General features: G+C 43.8%; 1 protein-coding gene across 4 annotated transcripts; it reads left to right on the top strand.

The window, feature by feature from the left end:
• Window positions 1-260: 260 nt before the first annotated feature.
• LOC117903337 (tyrosine-protein phosphatase 10D) lies at window positions 261-23,348 on the top strand. Of its 4 annotated transcripts, none has more exons than XM_034815287.1 (12): window positions 261-555; window positions 1,897-2,313; window positions 13,160-13,406; window positions 13,468-13,746; window positions 15,001-15,676; window positions 15,739-16,199; window positions 16,269-16,697; window positions 16,765-18,968; window positions 19,025-19,283; window positions 19,358-19,486; window positions 21,544-22,098; window positions 22,610-23,348. In XM_034815287.1, the coding sequence occupies exons 2-11, from the start codon at window positions 2,134-2,136 to the stop codon at window positions 22,071-22,073; spliced, it is 5,394 nt and encodes a 1,797-aa protein (XP_034671178.1). In that variant the 5' UTR covers window positions 261-555; window positions 1,897-2,133; the 3' UTR covers window positions 22,074-22,098; window positions 22,610-23,348. The 4 variants fall into 4 exon arrangements, with proteins under 4 accessions (XP_034671178.1, XP_034671187.1, XP_034671195.1 ...); XM_034815296.1 differs by having other exon boundaries at window positions 267-555; window positions 21,544-22,086; XM_034815304.1 differs by having other exon boundaries at window positions 267-555; window positions 21,562-22,098.
• The last annotated feature ends 304 nt before the right edge of the window (window positions 23,349-23,652 follow it).

The raw sequence follows: 23,652 nt of genomic DNA on the forward strand, positions 1-23,652 counted from the left end.
CTATTTTAAAATCCAATTACTCCCAAATAGAATTGTCAATTTCCAAAATTAAATATCGTCTTATCGAATAAAACATATTTACAATATTAGTAAATCAATATATCATATATATATATAAGAATTCCAGTCGATATTGGAAAATATCGATCTTGATGTAGTCGGCGACTGAAATATCGGGCCGATATTATCGTATCAAAATTAAAAAATATCATCCATATCGATATAATAACAACAATCCTTTTACTTATAAAATATTAAAACTTCGAGCGCGGCGGCGCAGGTTGCGAAATGTCAGTAACAAGTTTCTGGTAAAATCTCGCTGTGAATTTGACCGATTTCGTTTCGTTTGTTGTCCGGCAGTTTGGCAAGCCACAATTTTTTTTTTGTGTGTGTGCCGTTTTTTTTTCATAGTGTTTACGACGCGCATGAATTAGTGCGCGATCGTTATTGTTTATTTGGATTTACTGTTTGTGCTGCCGCCGCCGCCGCTGCCAGCGTCACCGTCTTAGCCGCCGTCGCTGCCACTGCGCAGACGTTGGGCGGTATTTGTGGCAGGTATATCGTCCGAAAAAGCAGCTGAAAGATATACTATTTTGTACTAAAACCATCAAAAACAAAACGTGACTAGTTTATTTAATTGATGTATCAGCAGCAGAGGAAGCAACAATGCCTAGTGATTTTTGTATAGTTTTTGTTTGTTTGTGGGCATAAGATGACGTCGCCGCTGCGCCGCCGCCGTCGCATTTTGTTGTCTCTGGTGGGCACGCGGGTGTGTATATGTGCGTGAGGAGTGACGAGAGAGGAAAGGGACACTGTGCCGCCACAGTTGTTGATGCGGGGAGCAAATGCGTGCAATTAGCATTCAATGTAATTATTATTAACCATTCAGAGAAATGGGGGTGTCATTGTGAAGAAGAGGGAGAGAGGGCAACAGCCCCGCACAAAAAGTGTAAATGAGTAAATGGAAAAAGGAGCAGCAGTCACAGTAACAATTGTCGGGTAATTGCTGATATTTCGTAATGCAGCAGAGCAGTGCAGGAACAGATGCAGCAGCAGCAACATTAATACTACAGTAGGGATTCGTTAATGTAGACAATATAAGTTCAGTGGAGCCACAACAGATATGGCACGATGCAATAACGGGATATTAATATTGAACTATTAATCAATCCACAAGTGTTTTCGGTGTTTCTTTTTTTTTGTGTGTTCCGTTGAGCGACAAATTACTGTAGTTGTAGTAAAGCGCCGTTACATGCGCGTACATAGCCAGACGCGCACGTACGTGTGCGTGTGTGTGAGTGTGAGTGACTGTGCAATGTAGTCGACCTGCATTGACATGTTCAAGTTGTAACTTAGATAAGGTGAGGAATGGAAAGAGCGTTCTGTGAGAAAAGTCAACTATTTTGATTTAGTGCGTGCATCACACTGTATATACATATGTGCATATGTATGTACATACGTACGGCTGCACAGAGAGAATGAGACTCATCTAAGGGAAGGCGTCACCCGATATCAACACACCATGGACTTGTCAGCGTTTTTTTTCAAACCCACACATGCCAGTGCACACGCACTTGTGTGTGGTTTGCTTCTCTCTATCTGTCTCTCTCCCTCTGCATGTATTTGATGTCTTAAATGCAGCGGCCGCCGCTGCAACAGCGACGGTGGCTTGGTTTTGGTTTCCACCTGCAGAGCGACAGCGCGACGCGACATCGTAGCGCTTTCGCTTGCTCGAGTGTGTTTGTATTAGTGTTAGAGTTAGTGTTTATTTGAGAGTGCGCGTTTAGGAGAGAATGTGACAGTGCCGTTACACATTTGTTTGCCCATAAACGAAAATCGAATTAAAACATTACAATCGTTGCGCTTGCCCCCTCATTTCTCGATTCTCCCTTCCAGCTCCACCCCATTGAAAACAAGTGCAATATTAATTAAGTAATGACCGGTTCAATCCATATATGTACATATGCAATACGTACATATGTACATACAAAAATAAATGCATAAATGTATGTATAGAGTACAAACAGATGCTAGGAAAAACCAACCGGACAAATGACAAATGATGTTATAACAGAAAATAGCAAAAGCAACATCAAAATCTCGCACATCTCCGGGTTTTACTGTACCTGAAATATGGACTGCGCAGCTCAACAACAGCAACAGCGGCAGCCGCAACAACAAGAAGATTCACCAGCAGAGGCAGAACAGCAAACACATGGACGAAGACGGCGGCGACAACAACATACACAAATGCAGCCGTCGCATCCACACATGTGGATTGCATTGAGCATTTTGACAATATTTTGGCCGCAGGTGAGTGAAAGAGTCGTAACAAAAACAAAACGAGAAGGGACGTGTGAGACGCTTCTTACGCGTCACAACTTTTATACCCGGCACTCAGTACTACATCTGCAACTTAGCGGTTATTTGTCAAATTTTACATTTTTTCTTCATCTGTCATCTACATCAACAACACTACTCACGCCAACACGCTCCTTTAGCTCGCCACCCTCCCCTATAGACACACACTGCAGAGTCGCGGCAGAGTCAGCGGCAGAGGCAGCGGCAGAGGCAGCGGCAGAGGCAGAGGCAGTGACGTGTCAGGGGCCAGGCCATAAACAGCGCGAAGCAGAGTGTGAATGCTGCGGGACGGGGTGGGTTTGGCTACTGCAAATTAATTTCTTCATTGTGGCTATAATAATGATCCAATCGTATCCCAATTTGGTGATCTGATAGATATGGTCATTCCCTACGGAATGGCGTTTTTAGTTTTCTGCTATCTTCAAAATTGTAGATTTGGGAGGTTTTCGCCCTTTTGCGGGGGCGGAAGGGGGCGTGGCTCATTTTTGAAATACACTTGTAACAGTGTGAGCACACAGAAGTATGGATGCAAAATTTGGTGGCTCTAGCTTTTATGGCCTCTGAGATCCAGGCGCTCAACAAGACGGACGGACAGACGGACAGACGGACAGACGGACAGACGGACAGACGGACAGACGGACAGACAGACAGACAGACATAGACTCGGCTATTGATGCTGATCAAGAATATATATACTTTATGGGGTCGGAAACGTTTCCTTCTGTGCGTTACATACAACCGTTATGTGCACAAATACAATATACCCTATTTACTCTTCGAGTACCGGGTATAAAAAGAGTGCTGTGAAACGTGTTTAGGGTGCGGGTGCAAAAGTTGTGTGTGGCTCGTCTTGCCGCGGCTCCCCATCCCCACTACGGGAAACGGTTTAAAGTTCAGCCCTTCCAACTAAGGGACAACCCAACATTTTCCCTGTGGGTTTTTCTCCCAAAAAAACTCGTATGTTCTTTTAATTGATATTCAATATACATAGTTGCTTTTGTTGCCGCTGCTCCATAAGATGTATTTTAGGAACTGGTCTAACTGGTCGTCGTAGTTTTGCTGGCAGTTCTAGTACTTGGAACACACCAGCTTCAAAATTCCCAGTGAAAACACAGATTGACGAAAGACAGTAGCGGGGAAAGTGTCTGGTTGTACAACAGTTTTATGCAACAATTTTGAATAAATAATCATCTTTCGATTTTCGAACCTCAAGCCACAAAAACCTCAACAAATTTTGGAAACGGAAATGTCTCTATGTTATGATTGGTATATTTTCGTTTGCTTTTCAAGTTTTGGCTATTTCGATTTTTCCGGCTCGAACTGGAGATTTCTATCAAAGAGCAGACACAGATGGCCGGCCCCCCCTCCCTCTATATCGGTTGGACCGAAGGGTGTCTCAGCTTCGTACGATCCCCATATTCAGGACTTTACCCTTTCTTCAATTTCATTTATGTACGAGTGTGTCGGTTCTTTTATTATTATTTCGTTTACAAAACTCGTTTCGTTTCGTTTTGCATTGTTGTCGCAATGTTGAAAAAAAAAGGGGGGAAAACAACCAGCAGCACAATATAACAAAAGCCAACGACAAGTACAAAATAAAAAAAAAAAATAGCAAACGCAAAACTCAAGGTTGCTTCTGATGCGCCCCTGCTCCTGTATGATCCTCTTTCCTTTCTTCTTGGGGATCCTGGTGATTCTCGTTTGCCGATCTGATTTTCGCTTCGTTTAATAACCTTTTCTTTTTGGTTTTTTCTCTCTCTTATTTTGTTGTGCGTGTTGTGTGGGGAAATTCGTGAATATTTTCACGTCAACGTCTCACGTGCGTCGCGCTAGTCGCCTTGGCTTTAACTTTTATCTGCACATTTTCGTGCGATTGCAGATCGTGGGTCATTACGTGCCGGCTTATCGCTTGAACTTGACGCAAAGTATTTGTATTACTAAACGTTCAGAAACATAGCAAAAACACTTGCGATGACATCACCGAAGTATTAACCCGAAAAAAATGTGTCCCACAAGTGTCACATGCGATCTATACGATGGAAGTTCGTGAGGCCTACACAGATATTGTACATATGTACATACATATGTATGTACAATATGTATGTATGCATGTATGTATATTTTTAAAGGGTATTTTGTGAACATAAATTACACACCCAAAACATGGGTTAACTATCATTTGGCAGAAGATCAAACAAACATTGCCGACAATTAAGCTTCTCTCTACCAACCTCAACCCCGTCTCTCCTAACTGATGGCAACCCATTCATCGAACTGTGTCAAGTGTTGAGGGCAAATTACCCCAAACAATCCCCTAAGATACCGAACCGAAATAAACCTAAAAATGAAGCGATTCCATGGCACACTCTTAAATACTTTACTCAAATCTACTCTCTCTCTGTCTGCTTCCCCCTCTTTTGCTTTTAATGTTTATTTCGGGTTCTCATTTTGTTTACAAATTGAAGAACAAAAAAAACTTAAAGAACTCTTTAGGACTTCATTAATTGCATTCGGCTTGCTTTCGATTGCTATCTGCTTCTCCTCCTCCTAGTTCTGCTTCGCCTTCTGTTTGCTACCCCTCCCCACTTCTACTACTTCGGCTGCTTCTTGTGCTTCTGTTTTTGTGATCTTCTACGTTCTCTCCAATGTTTATGCGATGCCAAAGAAGGAGTGAAGGTGGAGAAGGAGAAAAGATATTTACTGCTAATTGGAATGCAGGGCGCAAGTGCGCTGCTACCCCTTCTATCTTTCCATTCTCTTCCTCCCCTTGTGTTCGTTCTCTCTCTGTCCCTGTTTTGGGTGGAGTCTGTCAGTTGATGGTATTCTACATTCCACCAAACTGTACCTTCTCCTCGGATCGGATCGGAACGGAACAGATCTGTGTTTTGTGGGGAAGAGGGGAGAGAATAGGAGTAGGAGTAGGAAAATAAGAAGGAAAAATAAATCCAAAATGACAGTCAACTGTCGTCATTCCTTTTGAAAACAGTAACAACAATTGATGAAAGGTTGGATTGATGGACGACTATAACTGTACCTCTCTTGTGACTTGTTTATTCCATGTACACGGAAAGAGTATCTATGTATGTATCTCCTTTCACCCCACTTCCCCCTCATATGTACATACATACATGAGGTTATCTTTTAAATATAGACAAGAAGCACACAACAAAATAAATCGAGGAGAAATCCCACATTTAGCAGCAAATTATTTTGCGGTGTAAATGTTAAACTCAAACATCGATCAGCGGAGAGAGTTCCAGAGCGTCTCGTGGAGGAAGGGAAATACATACATATGTACATATGTACATGTAACTTGATTTTTTGTTTGCACTTTGGAAAAAGAAAGATTTCCTCTGAAGTTCTTTTCATGTTGTTAATTTATCGATAATTTTAAAGTTCCTGAAACAAAGATTCTATTAAAGATTCAGCGTGCCCTTGCTACGGATTGAAATTAAGATCCTTCTTTCATTAGGTTATATCAAAAGCCGTGAAAAAATGGATCTCATAGTTCTCTTTCTACATATGTATGTTCATATGTATGTACATATGTATGTACATATGTATGTATGTATATCTCCGTCTGTCTCTGATCTTTAACCTGTCTCTCTGTAATTTATTAATTGCATATTAATTGCGGTCTACAAATTGGGCCAAGACTCGACCTGAACAGCCACAAGAAAAACTGTAGAAAATCACACAAAAATTGTAAAGTTGGCTTTAATTGCTACGCTTGTCCAACAAAAAAACGAGAAGGGACGTGTGAGACGCTTCTTACGCGTCACAACTTTTATACCCGGCGCTCAGTACTACATCTGCACTTTAGCGGTTATTTGTCAAATTTTACATTTTTTCTTCATCTGTCATCTACATCAACAACACGCTCACTCCAACACGCTCACTCCAACACGCTCCTTTAGCTCGCCACCCTCCCCTAGAGACACACTTTGCAGAGTCAGGGCAGAGTCGCGGCAGAGGCAGCGGCAGAGACGTGTCAGGGGCAGAGGCCATAAACTGCGCGAAGCAGAGTGTGCTGCTATAAGCTGCGGGACGGGGTGGGTTTGGCCACTGAAAATTAATTTCTTCATTGTGGCTATAATAATGATCCAATCGGATCCCAATCGGATATGGAATGGCGTTTTTAGTTTTCTGCTATTTTGAAAATTTGGGAGGTGTTCGCCCTTTTGCGGAGGCGGCAGGGGGCGTGGCTCATTTTTTAAATACACTGGTTTCAGTGTGAGCAAACAGCAGTCTGGTGCCAAAATTTGGTGGCTCTAGCTTTTATAGTCTCTGAGAACTAGACGACAAACAAGACGGACAGACAGACAGACAGACAGACAGACATAGACTCGGCTATTGATGCTCATCAAGAATATATATACTTTATGGGGTCGGAAACGTTTCCTTCTGTGCGTTACATACAACCGTTATTCGCACAAATACAATATACCCTATTTACTCTTCGAGTACCGGGTATAAAAAGTTAAAATTGAAGGCTTGGGCTCCACTCTCTCTCCCTCTCCCCTCTCTTTACTTGTGAAGTGGTGGAGCTGCATAAAACGGCTATTTGTTTATTTAATACAGCAACAAAAACAATAACAAGGCAGAAATAGCAATAAATACAAATACCAAAAGAAACACAAGCATAAAGTATGGAATGCCAGTGGCATGAAAGCCAAACGAAGCCAGCCATACCCTTAACGTGAACTCTTCCCGAAAGTTATAATGCTCGAATCAACTGCAATTTAGAAATAGGGCTTACATGCTATGCGAATTCCTTAAAGAATATATAGATATCGTGAGCGGTAAATTCCGAAAGTTCGATTTTTTCATTCGAAAATAATTTTGAACATTTGAACACAGAACCGACTATTCATCGATGTCAATATTGCATTTTGCTAATTATGCATTAGATATTTACATATTTACCACGCTGCATATGTGTATTTAACAAATAAAATCAATGTTACCCCTCGGATATAGGGTAATATGTGTGTACATATATTCGTATATCATTTGGTGCTTGGGTGCTCGCGTAACTGGTTTTTGTGTGCTTTTGGATATCTCTCTCACCTCCCTCTCAATGTCCCCTGTTTCTATGTTTTCTGTCCCAGTTTCTCTCTACCCCTCTCTACACTGTCTCTATTTTGGCCATACATATAATTAGCAACAAGAGGTACAAACGTTTTTAAAATCACAAATACTTCCCCTAACACAAAAATAAATTTCAAATTAGATTCAAATACGCACGCACGCATTATCGCCCCACCCCCATTTGCGAATTCAATTTGTGTTGCGTTTATTTGCTATTTATTTCTCCATTTCGCATACACTTTCTTTTCAGAGTGGGGCATTCTGAATATTGATAATTTGCCCACGATTTACGAAACGATGAGGCCCAATAGTGGCTAAGGGTATCAAAAGCTTCGATCTGATTTGATTTTCCTCTTTTTGGCTCTTCTTTTGTGTGTTTGGTTTCGTGCCTTGGTTTCGCATTGATTTCCTGTGACACGAAATTTTCACACTCTGTATTTACATACAAATGTATGTACATACATATGTACATACATATGTACATATATGTACTATGTATGAATTCGTGCATTTACACACTATTACTAACTATAACTATAAAATTATACACATTTGTGGTTATTATTTGTTCTGAGGCTTTTGGGTTTAATTTGATTTTGTAATTTATGGTCGCACTTAATGGAGGCGGCCGATCACGTGGGGCTGGGAGGAAAGTTTTTGGCAGAGTTGGAAAGTAGAGGAGTGGGAAGTATCGGTTGGGGGAATTGGAAGTGTATTCAAGGTCATTCAAAACGACAGCTGCCACTTGGATCCGCACTTTTGCCGCAACATAAAACTTTCCCAAAAATTGCCAAAAAACTCACAACAAAAATAAAAGAAGAAACAACTCACAAAAAGTGAAAGGCACAAAAACAGAGACAGCAAAATAACAAAAAGAAAAACAACAGCAAAAATAAAATATTGTTCACATTCAATGTGTACTGAAATATAGTCTTAATTTTTCTGATATTTTTCTATTATTTTATGGAATTTTTCTGAACTTTTGTGTTATTTTATTTTATTATACCCGGTACTCGAAGAGTAAATAGGGTATATTGTTTTGTGCACAAAGTGAATGTATGTAACGCACAGAAGGAAACGTCTCCGACCCCATAAAGTATATATATTCTTGATGAGCATCAATAGCCGAGTCGATTGAGCCATGTCTGTCTGTCCGTCCGTCCGTCCGTCCGTCTGTCCGTCTTGTTTGTCGGCTAGTTCTCAGAGACAAGAAGAGCTAGAGCCACCAAATTTTGGCACCAGACTGCTGTATGCTCACACTGAAACACACTACTTACATACACATGTATTTGTAAGGATGAAACTGCATTGCCAGGTGTGAAATAACATTCGTATAATAAGTAAACATTTAGTGGTAGACGCATCCAATGACACCACTTTCAATGGACATTCCAAGTGTCTTTTGTTACTCATTGAAAGAGTACACGCGATAAGGATTGCTTTTCATTCAGTCATCAGCTTCCATAATTATGGTTATCATTATTATTGTTATTATTTGTTGTTATTGCTGCACTATCACATTACGCGTGCGAGAGTGAAGGAGGGGTGACGGAGTCCCACATGGATGTTGCACCATACAATTAGGTGTGACTGTTTGTGTTTGTGTGTGGGCGTGTAGTGGGGGCGGGAGGCTTAATTGTTTGCCTTAATTTACTAAAAACCAATTTAACTTCCGTTTCCCACATGCAATCATCATCTTTGCTGTTGTTATTCTTGTTGTTAGTTTTTTGTTGCATGTGACATGCAAACCGACAACAACAAAAAAACACACACACACTCACAACAACAACAACAACAACAACAACAACAACAACAACAACAACAACAACAACAACAAAGAAACACAAAACAAGCAAATTGAGAAATCATATTCAAATTGCATTCACTTCCATATTCGTCGGAAAAAAACGAGGCACAATAAAACAATTTCAATTGCCATTTTCCGGCCTATGCTCCGAGGAAATTCCATTCAAACACTTTTTTACGTCTTATCTTATTGCTTGACGATCCCGAAATCTGATCTCCACCCAAAAAATCCACAATGACGTCAGAGGCGTCGGACGTGTCAGGGCTTAATATTCGAACAACGATCTTTGGAGCGTGATTAGCGTCATTATCTGATCATCAGATCACTCGTATCACTCGTATCGCATCCATTTGTACATATGTACATATGTATGTACATATATCTCATCAGATGATCCAGCAAGGCAGGCAGGCAGCAGCCGCCGCAAATTATCGACTTGCGCGATAATCTCGAAAACAATAAACACAAAGAAATGGAATATATACGGAATATGTATATACAGACACACGCAAGTGTATGTACTGTTTGTTAATTTTCGGCTTTTGATTATTAATTTTTGTGTGCTCTCCATTATACTGCGACACACGAAAAGTGTGATTATTTCAGGTTTGAAATTAAACATTGAAAATTGCTAATAGATAAAAGATGGGATGTATCCGAGGAGAGAGATGGATGAAAACATAGATATGTATATGTATATTTGGTAGATAAATATTTAAATAAAGCTCGGTCTTAGTGCCTCTTCAGCTGCTCCTGCTGATGCTGCTGTCTGCCCGAGGCCGCAAATAGTGTGTGGCATATAGTATTGACCATTGAGCGTTTATCCCCATATACCATGCATAGATGGTCATTCCAAAGGCCACACGCAGAATGAACGATAACTGTATGTCGAGGCTAGTCATCCTACAAATAGCACTACAAACTTGTCTGTGTGAATGTGTGTTGGCTATGTATGTACATATATATCTGCATATATAATTTATTACTGCCTGGCATGAGATGCAATCGCGCCGTTTGCCCATGACTCACCCACTGACATTGGCAATTCATGGGACATTGGCACCCAGTAAGTAGGGGGAGGGAGGAGCTGTGAAAGGTAATCCACAGGGTGCTGCTGTCATCGTTATCTCTAGGGGTGTTATAGCTGCGATTATTGCGGCGGAACGAATGCAGCGAGCTATGTAGGTCAGTTATGCGTACCGTAGACAATGGTCGAGCACAGGAGCAGTGGCAGTGGCAAGGTGTGGCCACTAACCAAATAGTATAATAGATATCCAGCTTTGAAGAAGCAAAACGTCACCGCAAAATGTGCGCCTTGGAGTCCCAGGCCTCTGCCTGGAGTCCCGGCTACAAGTATTAGTGCGTATAGAACACGCAGCAGAAGCCCAAGCTACATGGGTATTAGTGTTTGTAGAGCGCGCAGCTAGAAGCTACATTTGTATAAGTTCGTGTAGCCAATGATTTTGTAGCGCTCCAAACCGGTTTCACACGGACACTGCAAGCAATGTATGTGTTGGTGCGTTGACTTCCTAAACTCACAGTTTAGGAAAGAAAATTCGTTTTGATGATTTGATTTTGTTTTCGGGGCTTGGCGTATGAACCAGACCTGCCGCAACATGTGCAGAATGAGGGGTGGGGGTTGGTGGCCAGACCCTTAAAAAAAAAAAAAAATAAATATACCAATAAAAGTTGTTATTGTATTTGAATGCTGTAATTTTTTAAATGCAGATTTTATACTGCTTTATTCAAAATTGTATGCATATTATGGAAACGCCGTCGCTTCTCGACTTCGTTGCTACCGTATTATCAACATTGTTACCAAATCCATCTTTTACAGACAAATCATTTCATTTCATTTCATACAACTTTTCAACTGCTGTTCTCGTCGTCGTTTCTGTTCTCGACTTCATGTGCGCTTTAATTGTTAGCGCTTGAAACCTTTTCATTTTTTTTTTTTGCTTGTGAGCTAACATACCATTCAAAATGAAAACCCTCAAGACTTTATGAAGTAGCTTGCCCCTCAATATCAAAATAAATTTGTTTTGTGTGACCTTTATATGCCTTATATAATTTAAGGTGAAAGGGGTAACGGATATTAACATCTGAATATGTATACAAATAATGAATTGCGGCAATCGACTTGCGATACAAATATTTCCCATTAGAGTATTCAGAGTCACGGTGTGAACAAGCAAAAAGTTTTGACGGAACGGGACATGGAGACATGTTTGATGGCAAGGCGGCTGCCTTGCACATGTACACACACATTAACACTTGCACATTTTCCTCCGTCTCCCATCGGCAAATCGAGATTTGGACAACTGACCTCAAATTTGATGCCCAAGCAAGGCACTAAAATCTGCATAGACCCACCGCGTACTTATTTTTTTGTTTTATTTGTGTACATAATTTACATATGTATGTATAATGTACATACTATGTATGTGTAAATTTGTGCACAATGAGCTAACGATCAGCTTAACTATAAATTATAAATACAAACAAATGTACAAAATTACATACATACATACATACAGTATATATATAGTATATATATATTCTTCATCTATTACTATTACTACTACAATATATATATATACAATATATATATAAATATATAAACATATATATATATTTATATAAAAAAAAATAATAAGTACGCGGTGGGTCTATGCAGATTTTAGTGCCTTGCTTGGGCATCAAATTTGAGGTCAGTTGTCCAAATCTCGATTTGCCGATGGGAGACGGAGGAAAATGTGCAAGTGTTAATGTGTGTGTACATGTGCAAGGCAGCCGCCTTGCCATCAAACATGTCTCCATGTCCCGTTCCGTCAAAACTTTTTGCTTGTTCACACCGTGACTCTGAATACTCTAATGGGAAATATTTGTATCGCAAAGTCGATTGCCGCAATTCATTATTTGTATACATATTCAGATGTTAATATCCGTTACCCCTTTCACCTTAAATTATATAAGGCATATAAAGGTCACACAAAACAAATTTATTTTGATATTGAGGGGCAAGCTACTTCATAAAGTCTTGAGGGTTTTCATTTTGAATGGTATGTTAGCTAAAAAAAAAAAAAAAAAAAATGAAAAGGTTTCAAGCGCTAACAATTAAAGCGCACATGAAGTCGAGAACAGAAACGACGACGAGAACAGCAGTTGAAAAGTTGTATGAAATGAAATGAAATGATTTGTCTGTAAAAGATGGATTTGGTAACAATGTTGATAATACGGTAGCAACGAAGTCGAGAAGCGACGGCGTTTCCATAATATGCATACAATTTTGAATAAAGCAGTATAAAATCTGCATTTAAAAAAATTACAGCATTCAAATACAATAACAACTTTTATTGGTATATTTATTTTTTCCAACCCCCAAGGGTCTGGCCACCAACCCCCACCCCTCATTCTGCACATGTTGCGGCAGGTCAGGTTCATACGCCAAGCCCCGAAAACAAAATCAAATCATCAAAACGAATTTTCTTTCCTAAACTGTGAGTTTAGGAAGTCAACGCACCAACACATACATTGCTTGCAGTGTCCGTGTGAAACCGGTTTGGAGCGCTACACAAAATCATTGGCTACACGAACTTATACAAATGTAGCTTCTAGCTGCGCGCTCTACAAACACTAATACCCATGTAGCTTGGGCTTCTGCTGCGTGTTCTATACGCACTAATACTTGTAGCCGGGACTCCAGGCAGAGGCCTGGGACTCCAAGGCGCACATTTTGCGGTGACGTTTTGCTTCTTCAAAGCTGGATATCTATTATACTATTTGGTTAGTGGTGTGGCGTAATCAGACGAAAAATCGATACACCGAGTGATCGATTAATTATTGCATCGATATCTAATTTATATTTGAATGCTTTTCCGCTTTTTCTCCTATGTCCAGTATTCAAGCGGAGCCGATCTGGTGATTAATGTGCCCAATGCGAGCATCAATGACAATGCTTTCTACAGGATCGACTACAGTCCGCCGTTTGGGTACCCGGAACCGAACACTACGATACCGGCCAGCGAAATTGGCAAGGACATCAAGTTCTCCCGTGCCCTGCCCGGCACAGAGTACAACTTTTGGCTGTACTACACAAACTCCACGCACCAGGAGCTGCTCACCTGGACGGTGAACATAACAACGGGTGAGCCATAAACGGAATATTTTTGTAGAGAACTTTTCTCATTCCCATTCCATTCGAATAGCTCCCGATCCGCCAGCGAGTCTGAGCGTGCAGTTGCGCTCCAGCAAGAGTGCATTCATCACATGGAAGCCGCCAAGGATGGGCAACTATTCGGGTTTTCGCATCAAGGTGCTGGGCCTCACCGATATGCCCTTCAATCGAAGCTATGCGCTGGACGACCGAGAGACGCTCCAGTTGTCGGCCAAGGAGCTGACACCGGGCGGCAGCTACCAAGTGCAGGCCTATACCATCTATCAGGGCAAGGAGTCGGTGGCCTATACGAGTCGCAACTTTACCACAAGTAAGTCGCGGACGGGCGGCACCCGCAGTCCCGGCAGCAAATGTAACTTTTAATAATTCCCCCGTAACCATAATCGTTATGTTTAACTATGGACTATAATCCGGTGATGTGTAATTATTTATGTGTGTAATCTTAATATCTAATACCTACTGGCAATCTGGCAAATCTGGCAATCCGGTGATGGATGGATCCTGATACTCATCAAACTAACACCATAATTATCTCTCTTTCTCCCTCTCGCCCTCGCTCTCGCTCTCTTGTCATGTTGCCTTTTTTATGTCACTTTAATGCACTACCAGGGAGCATCTCTGAAAGAGATTGGAGCATCTATTGGAGCAGGTAACCCTCCCGTAGACCGCAGACCACACACACAACTTCTTCCTTTAGTTTGTTGTTTTTTTTGTTCTGTTTGTTGCTAATAAAATGGCTGATATAGAGATCCTTTTCACACTTAACGCTTTCGTACGGTGGTGCCATAATTCAATGGGGAATGGCGGGGCGAAGGTTGCCCGCACCTCGAATTCAGGGGCCACTGTGATGCGGGCGTAATGCGTTTTTATTTATGTTTGGTTTGTATTTTGACCCATCAATCGTGCTCGCTGTCTAAACTTCTCGTAACCTTTAACCCCAGCACTGCTTAACAACTTGGCACACCTGAGCTAATTCGCAATACAATACCAGTTTCCATTAGCAGCAGATTCGCATTTGAACTCGGCAAATAGTTTCCCATTTTAAAGCAATATCTTTATCGATTGGATACGCTTCTAGATTATGATTGATTATGAAGTATGGATTTACATATATATAGTGAAGATTATTTGTTGATGACTTATCGATTATCCATTGATCGGTTATTGATTTATCGCTTCGAGAAGTACCTATTATTTATTTATAGATCAGTTATTTATTGATTATGTATTGATTTGGTGTCAATTATATTATAATTATTATGATACATACTTTATCGATTACGTATTGATTATCCAGATTTTTGCTCAGAACTCATCGAATGTGCTGCTGGTGGAACACAAAGTTACGCATACACATACATTTTTAGCTAAGCCCACTAATACTCAGACCTACCTTAAATACATACATACATACATAGTAGATATATAGTAGATAGTTATGTAGATGTCAAATAAAATATATATCATCTATCTCATGCACATCATATCTCTCCCTCTCCCAACATTTACCGTTCCTGTGTGTCCGTCCATTCCATTCCACATCCGAAACATCGAACACACACAGAGCCGAATACGCCGGGAAAATTCATTGTGTGGTTCCGGAACGAGACGACGCTCCTGGTGCTGTGGCAGCCACCATTCCCGGCTGGCATCTACACACATTACAAGGTCTCGATCACGCCGGACGATGCCATCGAGAGTGTGCTGTATGTGGAGCGGGAGGGCGAGCCGCCGGGTCCGGCGCAGGCGGCATTCAAGGGCCTCGTACCTGGGCGGGAATATAACATATCGGTGCAGACGGTGTCCGAGGATGAGACCTCGTCTGTGCCCACCACAGCTCGCTACCTCACAGTGCCGGAGCGTGTACTGAATGTGACCTTTGACGAGGCCCACACCACCTCCAGCTCGTTCCGGGTGCGTTGGGAGCCACCGCGTACCTACAGCGAGTTCGATGGCTACCAGGTGATGTTGTCAACATCGCGGCGTACCTTCAATGTGCCCCGCACGGACGCCACTAGCGTTACCTTCGACTATCCCGATATCCTGGAGCCGGGGCGCACCTACGATGTGGTGGTGAAGACCATTGCCGACAATGTCAACTCGTGGCCGGCCACGGCAGTTGTGACGCTGCGTCCACGACCTGTCCGCACTCTGGGTGGTTTTCTAGACGATCGCAGCAATGCGCTGCACATCTCGTGGGAACCGGCGGAGACGGGCAAACAGGATGGGTATCGAATCAGGTGAGAATATAAGGCGGACAGCAGCTTTGATGCTTATACCTCTACATCTCCTTTTCCTGCAGATACCATGAGCAAACGAACGACAGTGAAGTGCAGAGCCAGTTTACATTGCCAGCGCCGTCAGCGCTGGACACAGTGATAGACACCGCACTCACAGAGTACACACTGGAGTCTCTGCAGGCGGGTAGACGCTATCTAGTGGGTGTGCAGGCCCTCTCCAATGGCATCGCCTCGAATGTCACATACATCACACGCTACACACGCCCTGCCGCGCCCATTATACAGGAGCTGCGCAGCATACCCCTGGGCCTGAACATCAGCTGGAAGAGCGATGTGAATTCACTGCAGGATCGCTATGAGGTGCACTATCAGCGTAATGGTACGCGCGAGGAGCGCACCATAGCCACCAATGAGACAGCGCTGACAATCAACTATCTGCATGCGGGCTCTGGCTATGAGATCAAAGTGTATGCCATCAGCCATGGCATACGCAGTGAGCCGCACTCCTACTTCCAGGCAGTCTGTGAGTGAATCCTTCCTTCCTTTTTTGCTGCCAAATTCTAATTTATAATTTTCGTTCTTTCTTTTGTAGTTCCCAAGCCGCCGCTGAATCTCACACTGCAGACGGTGCACACAAATTTGGTGGTGCTACATTGGCAGCCGCCGGAGGGTAGCGATTTCAGCGAGTATGTGGTGCGATATCGAACGGCTGCATCGCCATGGCAGCGGCTGGCCAATGTCCATGAGAGTCATGCCCGCATCGAGAATATGCACTACGGGGAGCGATATCTCATCCAAGTGAACACCATCAGCTTTGGGGTGGAGAGTCCGAGTCCATTGGAGCTAAATGTCACCATGCCACCGCATCCAGTGTCGAATGTGGTGCCGCTGGTGGACTCTCGCAATCTAACCCTTGAATGGCCGCGTCCCGACGGACACATCGATTACTATACCCTCAAGTGGTGGCCCACCGATGAGGTGGATCGCGTCGAATACAAGAATGTCACACAGCTGGAGGACTGTACGTTAATGCGCACCGGGTACTCTGTTTATATCTGTTAGCAATAATTATATTTTACATCTTTCAGTGACATCGCCCAGCGTACGCATACCCATTGAGGATTTGTCACCGGGCAGACAATACAAATTTGAGGTTCAGGCCAGCTCCAATGGCATACGATCGGGGATCACGCATCTCTCTACGCGCACCATGCCCCTGATCCAATCGGATGTGTTTATTTCGAATGCACGAGCAGGTGGCGGCGGGGAGCAGGGCGACAGCGATGGCAGTGGCAGTGGCGAGGAGGAAAGCATCACAGTGAGCTACACACCGACACCGCCATCGAGCACACGTTTCGACATCTATCGCTTCTCGATGGGCGATCCTCAGATCAAGGACAAGGAGAAGATGGCCAACGATACGGAGCGCAAGCTGACATTCTCGGGTCTATCGCCGGGACGTCTATACAATGTGACCGTGTGGACAGTGAGCGGTGGCGTGGCCAGTCTGCCCATCCAGCGGCTGTACCGGCTCCATCCGTTGCCGATCAGCGATCTGGAGGCCTCACAGGTGGCGGCACGCGAGATCAGCCTACGCTGGACGGCCCCAGCGGGTGAGTTCACCGACTTTGAGCTGCAGTATCTTAGCGCCGACGAGGAGGCACCACAGCTCCTGCAGAATGTGACAAGGCTCACACAGATTACTCTTCATGGGCTACGACCCTACCACAATTATACCTTCACCGTGGTTGTGCGCTCCGGGAGCAGCAGCAGCAGCGGCAGTAGTACGGGGCCGCCCACTCTGATGCGCAACAGTGCGCCGATCTCGGCCAGCTATCAGACACTGGCCGCAGCACCAGGCCGTGTGGATTACTTCCAGCCCAGCGATGTGCAGCCCGCTGAGGTGAGCTTCGTGTGGTTGCTGGAGGCGCGTGAGCAGCACGGACCCATCGATTATTTTCGCATCAGTTGCCAGAATGTCGACGATGCGGCGGATGTTGTAGCCAGCCACGAATTTCCCGCAAATGCCACACGTGGGCGGATCGATAGTCTGGTGCCCGGCAACAAGTATATCTTTCGCATTCAAGCGAAATCCGCTTTGGGCTATGGCGCCGAGCGTGAGCATGTCCAGATAATGCCCATTCTGGCGCCGCCTGTGCCAGGGCCGAATGTGACGCCCCTGGAGGTGGGGCGGACAAGCAGCACCATTGAGATAAGCTACCGTCAGAGTTACTTCTCCAACGCCCATGGGCTGGTGCGCTTCTACACCATCATTGTGGCGGAGGATGTGGGCAAGAATGCCTCCGGCCTGGAGATGCCCAGCTGGCAGGATGTGCAGTCTTATACGGTGTGGTTGCCCTACCAGGCCATCGAGCCTTACAATCCTTTTGTCTTAGGGGCCGCGACGAATGCGAATGCAAGTGTCACCAGGAGGAGCATGGGCAGTGGCTCACCCGTGGAGCGCTTTACGATCGGATCGGCAAACTGCGATAAACATCGAACGGGATATTGCAATGGGCCATTGCGTGCGGGCACCACATACCGCATCAAGGTGCGCGCCTTCACCGACGACGACAAGTTCACGGACACCGCATACAGTGTGCCAATCACAACGGAACGCAACCACACGCTTATTGTTGTGATCTCGATCTCGCTTCTGTTCGTTGCCATTCTTCTCGTGGCCTATTGCCAGCGGCGCTGTCATCAAATTTGTCGCGCCTCCAAGTTGTCGCGGATGCAGGACGAGCTGGCCGCTTTGCCCGAGGGCTATGTGACACCCAATCGGCCCATTCATGTGAAGGACTTTGGGGAGCACTTCCGCCTGATGTCCGCCGACTCGGACTTTCGCTTCAGCGAGGAGTTTGAGGAGCTGAAGCATGTGGGACGAGACCAGGCCTGCAGTTTCGCCAATCTGCCGTGCAATCGGCCAAAGAATCGCTTCACCAACATCCTGCCCTACGACCATTCGCGCTTCAAGCTGCAACCGGTGGACGATGACGATGGCTCGGACTACATAAATGCCAACTACATGCCCGGTCATAATTCGCCGCGGGAGTTTATTGTCACCCAGGGGCCGTTGCATTCGACGCGCGAGGAGTTCTGGCGCATGTGCTGGGAGAGTAACTCGCGGGCCATTGTCATGTTGACGCGCTGCTTCGAGAAGGGGCGCGAGAAGTGCGATCAGTATTGGCCTGTCGATCGTGTGGCCATGTTCTATGGCGACATCAAAGTTCAACTGATCATCGATACGCATTTCCGGGATTGGAGCATATCCGAGTTCATGGTCTCCAGGGTGAGACTTGCCTTTCATTTGTCTTTAATGCTTTGTTCAACTGTTTCGCTTTGTAGAACTGCGAATCACGGATCATGAGGCACTTCCATTTTACCACTTGGCCAGATTTTGGTGTGCCAGAACCGCCGCAGTCACTGGTGCGTTTTGTGCGCGCCTTTCGCGATGCCATCGGCACCGATATGCGCCCCATTATTGTCCACTGCAGCGCAGGTGTCGGTAGATCGGGAACTTTTATAGCCCTCGATCGGATACTGCAGCACATCCACAAGTCCGACTATGTGGACATATTTGGAATTGTTTTTGCCATGCGCAAGGGTGAGTGAGAGTCTCTTCCCTCTAAATTGAATTGAATATAACTATTTTTGGTTCTTGTTTTTCTGTTGTTGCAGAGCGCGTATTTATGGTGCAGACGGAACAGCAGTATGTGTGCATACATCAGTGCTTGTTGGCGGTGCTCGAGGGGAAGGAGCATCTGCTGGCCGATTCTTTGGAGCTGCATGCCAATGATGGCTACGAGGGTGAGTCGGCTGCGAGCTGCTACGGGAATAGTTATGGCAGTTGTATTTCTCTTTTGATTGTTGCTCTTCCATTTGTTGTGACTTTTTTCCCTACACTTTATTCTGCTCCTCCTTATCGTTTTACCCCCACTCCCAATTGTATTCCTTTTTATACCCGGTTTTCGAAGAGTAAATAGGGTATATTGTATTTTTGGGGAATAACGGATGTTTGTAACGCACAGAAGGAAACGTTTCCGACCCCACAAAGTATATATATATTATTGATCAGCCGAGTCGATAGACGGACGGAAAGATGGACATGGCTCTGTCTGTCTGTCCGTCCTTATGGGCGCCTAGGGCTCAGAGACCATAAGAGATAGGGCAACCAAGTTTTGCATCAAGACTTTTGCATGCTCACACTGTTACAAGTGTATTTCAAAAATATTATAGCCAGAATGAAGAAATTTATTTTCAGTGGCTAAACTCACCCCGTCCCGCAGCCTATACTTGTTCTTTGCACATTCTCTCATTCACACTCTGCTTCGGGCTGTGCGCGGCTTCTGCCTCTGCCTTGCCTCTGCCGTGCCTCTGCCGTGTGTGTGGCTTTAGGGGAGGGGGGCGAGCTTAAGGAGCGTGTTGGCGTGAGAAGTGATGTAGATGTTGATAAAAGATGTAGAAAAATTTAAAATTTAAAATTTGAAAAAAGCCGTTAAGGTACAGATGTTTTACTGAGTACCGGGTATAAAAGTTGTGACGCGTAAGAAGCGTCTCACACGTCTCGGTTTTTATACCCGGTACTCGAAGAGTAAATAGGGTATATTGTATTTGTGCACAAAGTCAATGTATGTAACGCACAGAAGGAAACTTTCCGACCCCATAAAGTATATATATTCTTGATCAGCATCAATAGCCGAGTCGATTGAGCCATGTCTGTCTGTCCGTCTGTCCGTCCGTCTTGTTGAGCGCCTGGATCTCAGAGACCATAAAAGCTAGAGCCACCAAACTTTGCATCCATACTTCTGTGTGCTCACACTGTTACAAGTGTATTTCAAAAAGAGCCACGCCCCCTTCCGCCTCCGCAAAAGGGCGAAAACCTCCCAAATCTACAATTTTGAAGATAACAGAAAACTAAAAAAGGCCATTGCGTAGGGAATGACCATATCCATCAGATCACCAAATTGGGGCATTATTGTAGCTTTATTATAGCCACAATGAAGAAATTAATTAGCAGTGGCCAAACCCACCCCGTTCCGCAGCTTATATTTGCTTCACGCAGTGTGTGGCGTCTGCCCCTGCCGTTCCTCCGCCTCTGCCATAGCCGTGGCTAAACCCACCCCGTCCCGCAGCTTATATTTTTTTTTTGCACATTCTCTCATTCACACTCTGCTTCGCGCAGTGGCCGCACACTGGCCGTCTGCCGCTGGCTCTGCCTCTGCCGTGAGTCTGCAGTGTGTGGGTCTAGGGAAGGGGGGCGAGCTAAAGGAGCGTGTTGGTGTGAGAAGTGTTGTAGATGTACATAGATGACAGATGAAGAAAAAATTTAAAATTTGACAAATAACCGCTAATGTACAGATGTAGTACTGAGTGCCGGGTATAAAAGTTGTGTCGCGTAAGAAGCGTCTCACACGTCCCTTCTCGTTATGCTTTTAAATCGTGAAAATTCCGTCCTAAACCAAATACGATGATTTATGTACATATATAGTTTTGCCACGCCCCCCTGCTCCAAACACAAACACACACAGTCACACAAATGAAAACTATAAAAATGCTGGAACTGGTTTTTTTTTTAATTTTTTGGTGGTTTTTTGATGGAAATGTTTTTTTATTTAATTTTGTTTTAATTTTTTTTGTAACTAACAAAATAATATTTTTCAATAATTTATTTTCTTTTTTCTCTTCACCAAAAACACACACACCAACCCATGCCTAACCCCCTCTACACGAACACACACACACACTCACACACACACACACACACACACACAAACACACCATAACACACACGCATATCTCAACTTTTCATTATAAACAAAAAAAAATGCTTCTCCTAAAACCGAAAAAAAAAATGCAAAAAAAAGTGACTAAAATTTACTTAGAGCGCCCGAATCAGCAACTACAGCAGCAGCAGCAACCGCAAATGAAGCCCAAAATGGGAACCCTTGGAGCAGCCATGGGAGTCAAGACTCTGCGTGCATCACTAGCACTGGCCGAGGAGTTGGACCAGGAGCTGATGGGAAAGCCGGAGGAGGAACACGCAATGGCTGGAGTGTCACTATCGAACAGTAGCATTAAATCGAATGAAAAAGCTGATAAGAATGCAGAGGAAGACGAGGACGATGATGATGATGATGACGATGACGATGATGATCAGCAGCCATTGAACAATGAGACGACAGCCACATTGTCGACAGCCAGCAGTAGCAGTATTAGTGAGAATCAGGTGGATCATGACGAAAAGCAGCAGCAGCAGCACAATCAGCGTGACCAGGGAAGAATTTGTTCCAAGTCCGAAGCAGAGACCGATGGAGAGACCGATGACGATGACGAGGACAAACAAGATGGAGATGGGGCCAAACGTCGCGAGGCTGACGAGGATGGATGGTGGTAGTGATAAGAGAAAGGTTCGCTTTTAGGTTTGTACCCCACCCACCCCCACACACACACACGCACGCAGAAACACTGACATCCACTACACTGTCCTACACACCCACAAGCATAAAACACAAGAAAGCAAGCAGCACCCAAACACGACCAAAGACCAATCGCAACAATTGCCTTAAACAAAAACAAAACATTTAAAAAAACAAAAAATATAATTTGATTAGGACTTACGCTTTTCCTTACGAATAACTCATTCGCAAAGACTAAACAAATAAAACAACAACAACGCAACGCAACGAACACAAAATTCTAACAACTGCCAGAGCATACGAGGATTGTATATAACACAAACACAAGCACACAGATACACACAAACACACGCACAAACAACAAGTATATTTAATTGATGCACCAGCAACTTCCGGTTAATGTCCCACTCTGCCTATGTGTATTGTCTCTCCTAGCATTGTGTGTTTCGATCTTTCAACTGAAAATGAGCATTGCATTGAGTTTAAATAATTTTGACTTTGAAAAATCTTACAGATGACGAGGGAATCGCTGAGACGGGCATCTAACGTTTGGCAAACACACACAGCGACGCATCGATATATACATATATATTATATAAAATAGTAGCTATTAGATTTTTGTTCTTAGTGGTAGTTTCATATTTTTTAAGCATATCTCTACTTGTACGTAAAAATTTGCCTGTGATGTGCTGGATGTGATTTGTCTACAGCGGAAGGGAAAGGAGAAGTCAGATAAGTCTGTCTGTCATTGTGCTCACGCCGCTCCATGCCGCCAAAACTAGATAAAAACCACAAGAGCGTAACCTTAAGCTTCAGGTGTAACCGTTATACCCCCCCTCAATCGCGTCCCCTAGTTTGTCCTCCAATACCCAGATATTGTGTATAGTTTTTTTTTGTAAATTTGTTCTGTCCTCCCTCCATTTATGAAACAGCATCGATCAATGCTGTGCGACTATTATTATAATTATTTGTATTACCCCCAACCCCCACGCCTACGAACTATGTATGTATGATCAATTAATTGTGTTTAATGTTTATTATTATTATTATTATGTAGCTTGGATTCGTTTTATCGTTAGATTTTAGTCAGCATTTAGTCAGAGAAATGTTTTTAGCTCTAGCAGCAGTCTCCGGCCTGTGTGTGTCCTTCTGGCCATATGGTGTATGTGTGTGTGTCCATGTGCCATATAAGGAATGGAAGCGATCTATTTGGGCCAGCAGGCAGACAGCAGGCAGCAGGAGCAGCAATAGCTTGCTTTTTAGCATTTATTTTAATTTAAAATTTATTTAATTATTGTATTTTTTTGTCGAATGTGCAAGCACCCACACCCCACCCCACCCTCCCCCACACCACACGGAAAATCAATAAATTTATATATTGAGAACATGATATATTTTTGGATTATTTCTTCCTTGCAATTTACCATGCATCATTATAAAGAGGAAATTAAGAAAGAATTTTCGCAAACGTACTATGGGTAAAAAGTCCATTGGCATTAATCCAAAAAATAGAGCTGGAGCTCTACAAATTGTAGAATTTAGTCATTTGGACCCCGC

Source organism: Drosophila subobscura, chromosome A, assembly GCF_008121235.1.
Source record: "Drosophila subobscura isolate 14011-0131.10 chromosome A, UCBerk_Dsub_1.0, whole genome shotgun sequence".
Taxonomy (NCBI): domain Eukaryota; kingdom Metazoa; phylum Arthropoda; class Insecta; order Diptera; family Drosophilidae; genus Drosophila; species Drosophila subobscura.

Excerpts from the sequence above, each read along its gene's own strand:
- LOC117903337 (XM_034815287.1), top strand. The coding sequence starts at position 2,134 with ATGGACTGCGCAGCTCAACAACAGCAACAGCGGCAGCCGCAACAACAA. Across the intron at positions 15,677-15,738 it reads CAGGATGGGTATCGAATCAG|ATACCATGAGCAAACGAACG; the intron begins GTGAGAATATAA and ends CTTTTCCTGCAG. Across the intron at positions 19,284-19,357 it reads TGTTTTTGCCATGCGCAAGG|AGCGCGTATTTATGGTGCAG; the intron begins GTGAGTGAGAGT and ends CTGTTGTTGCAG.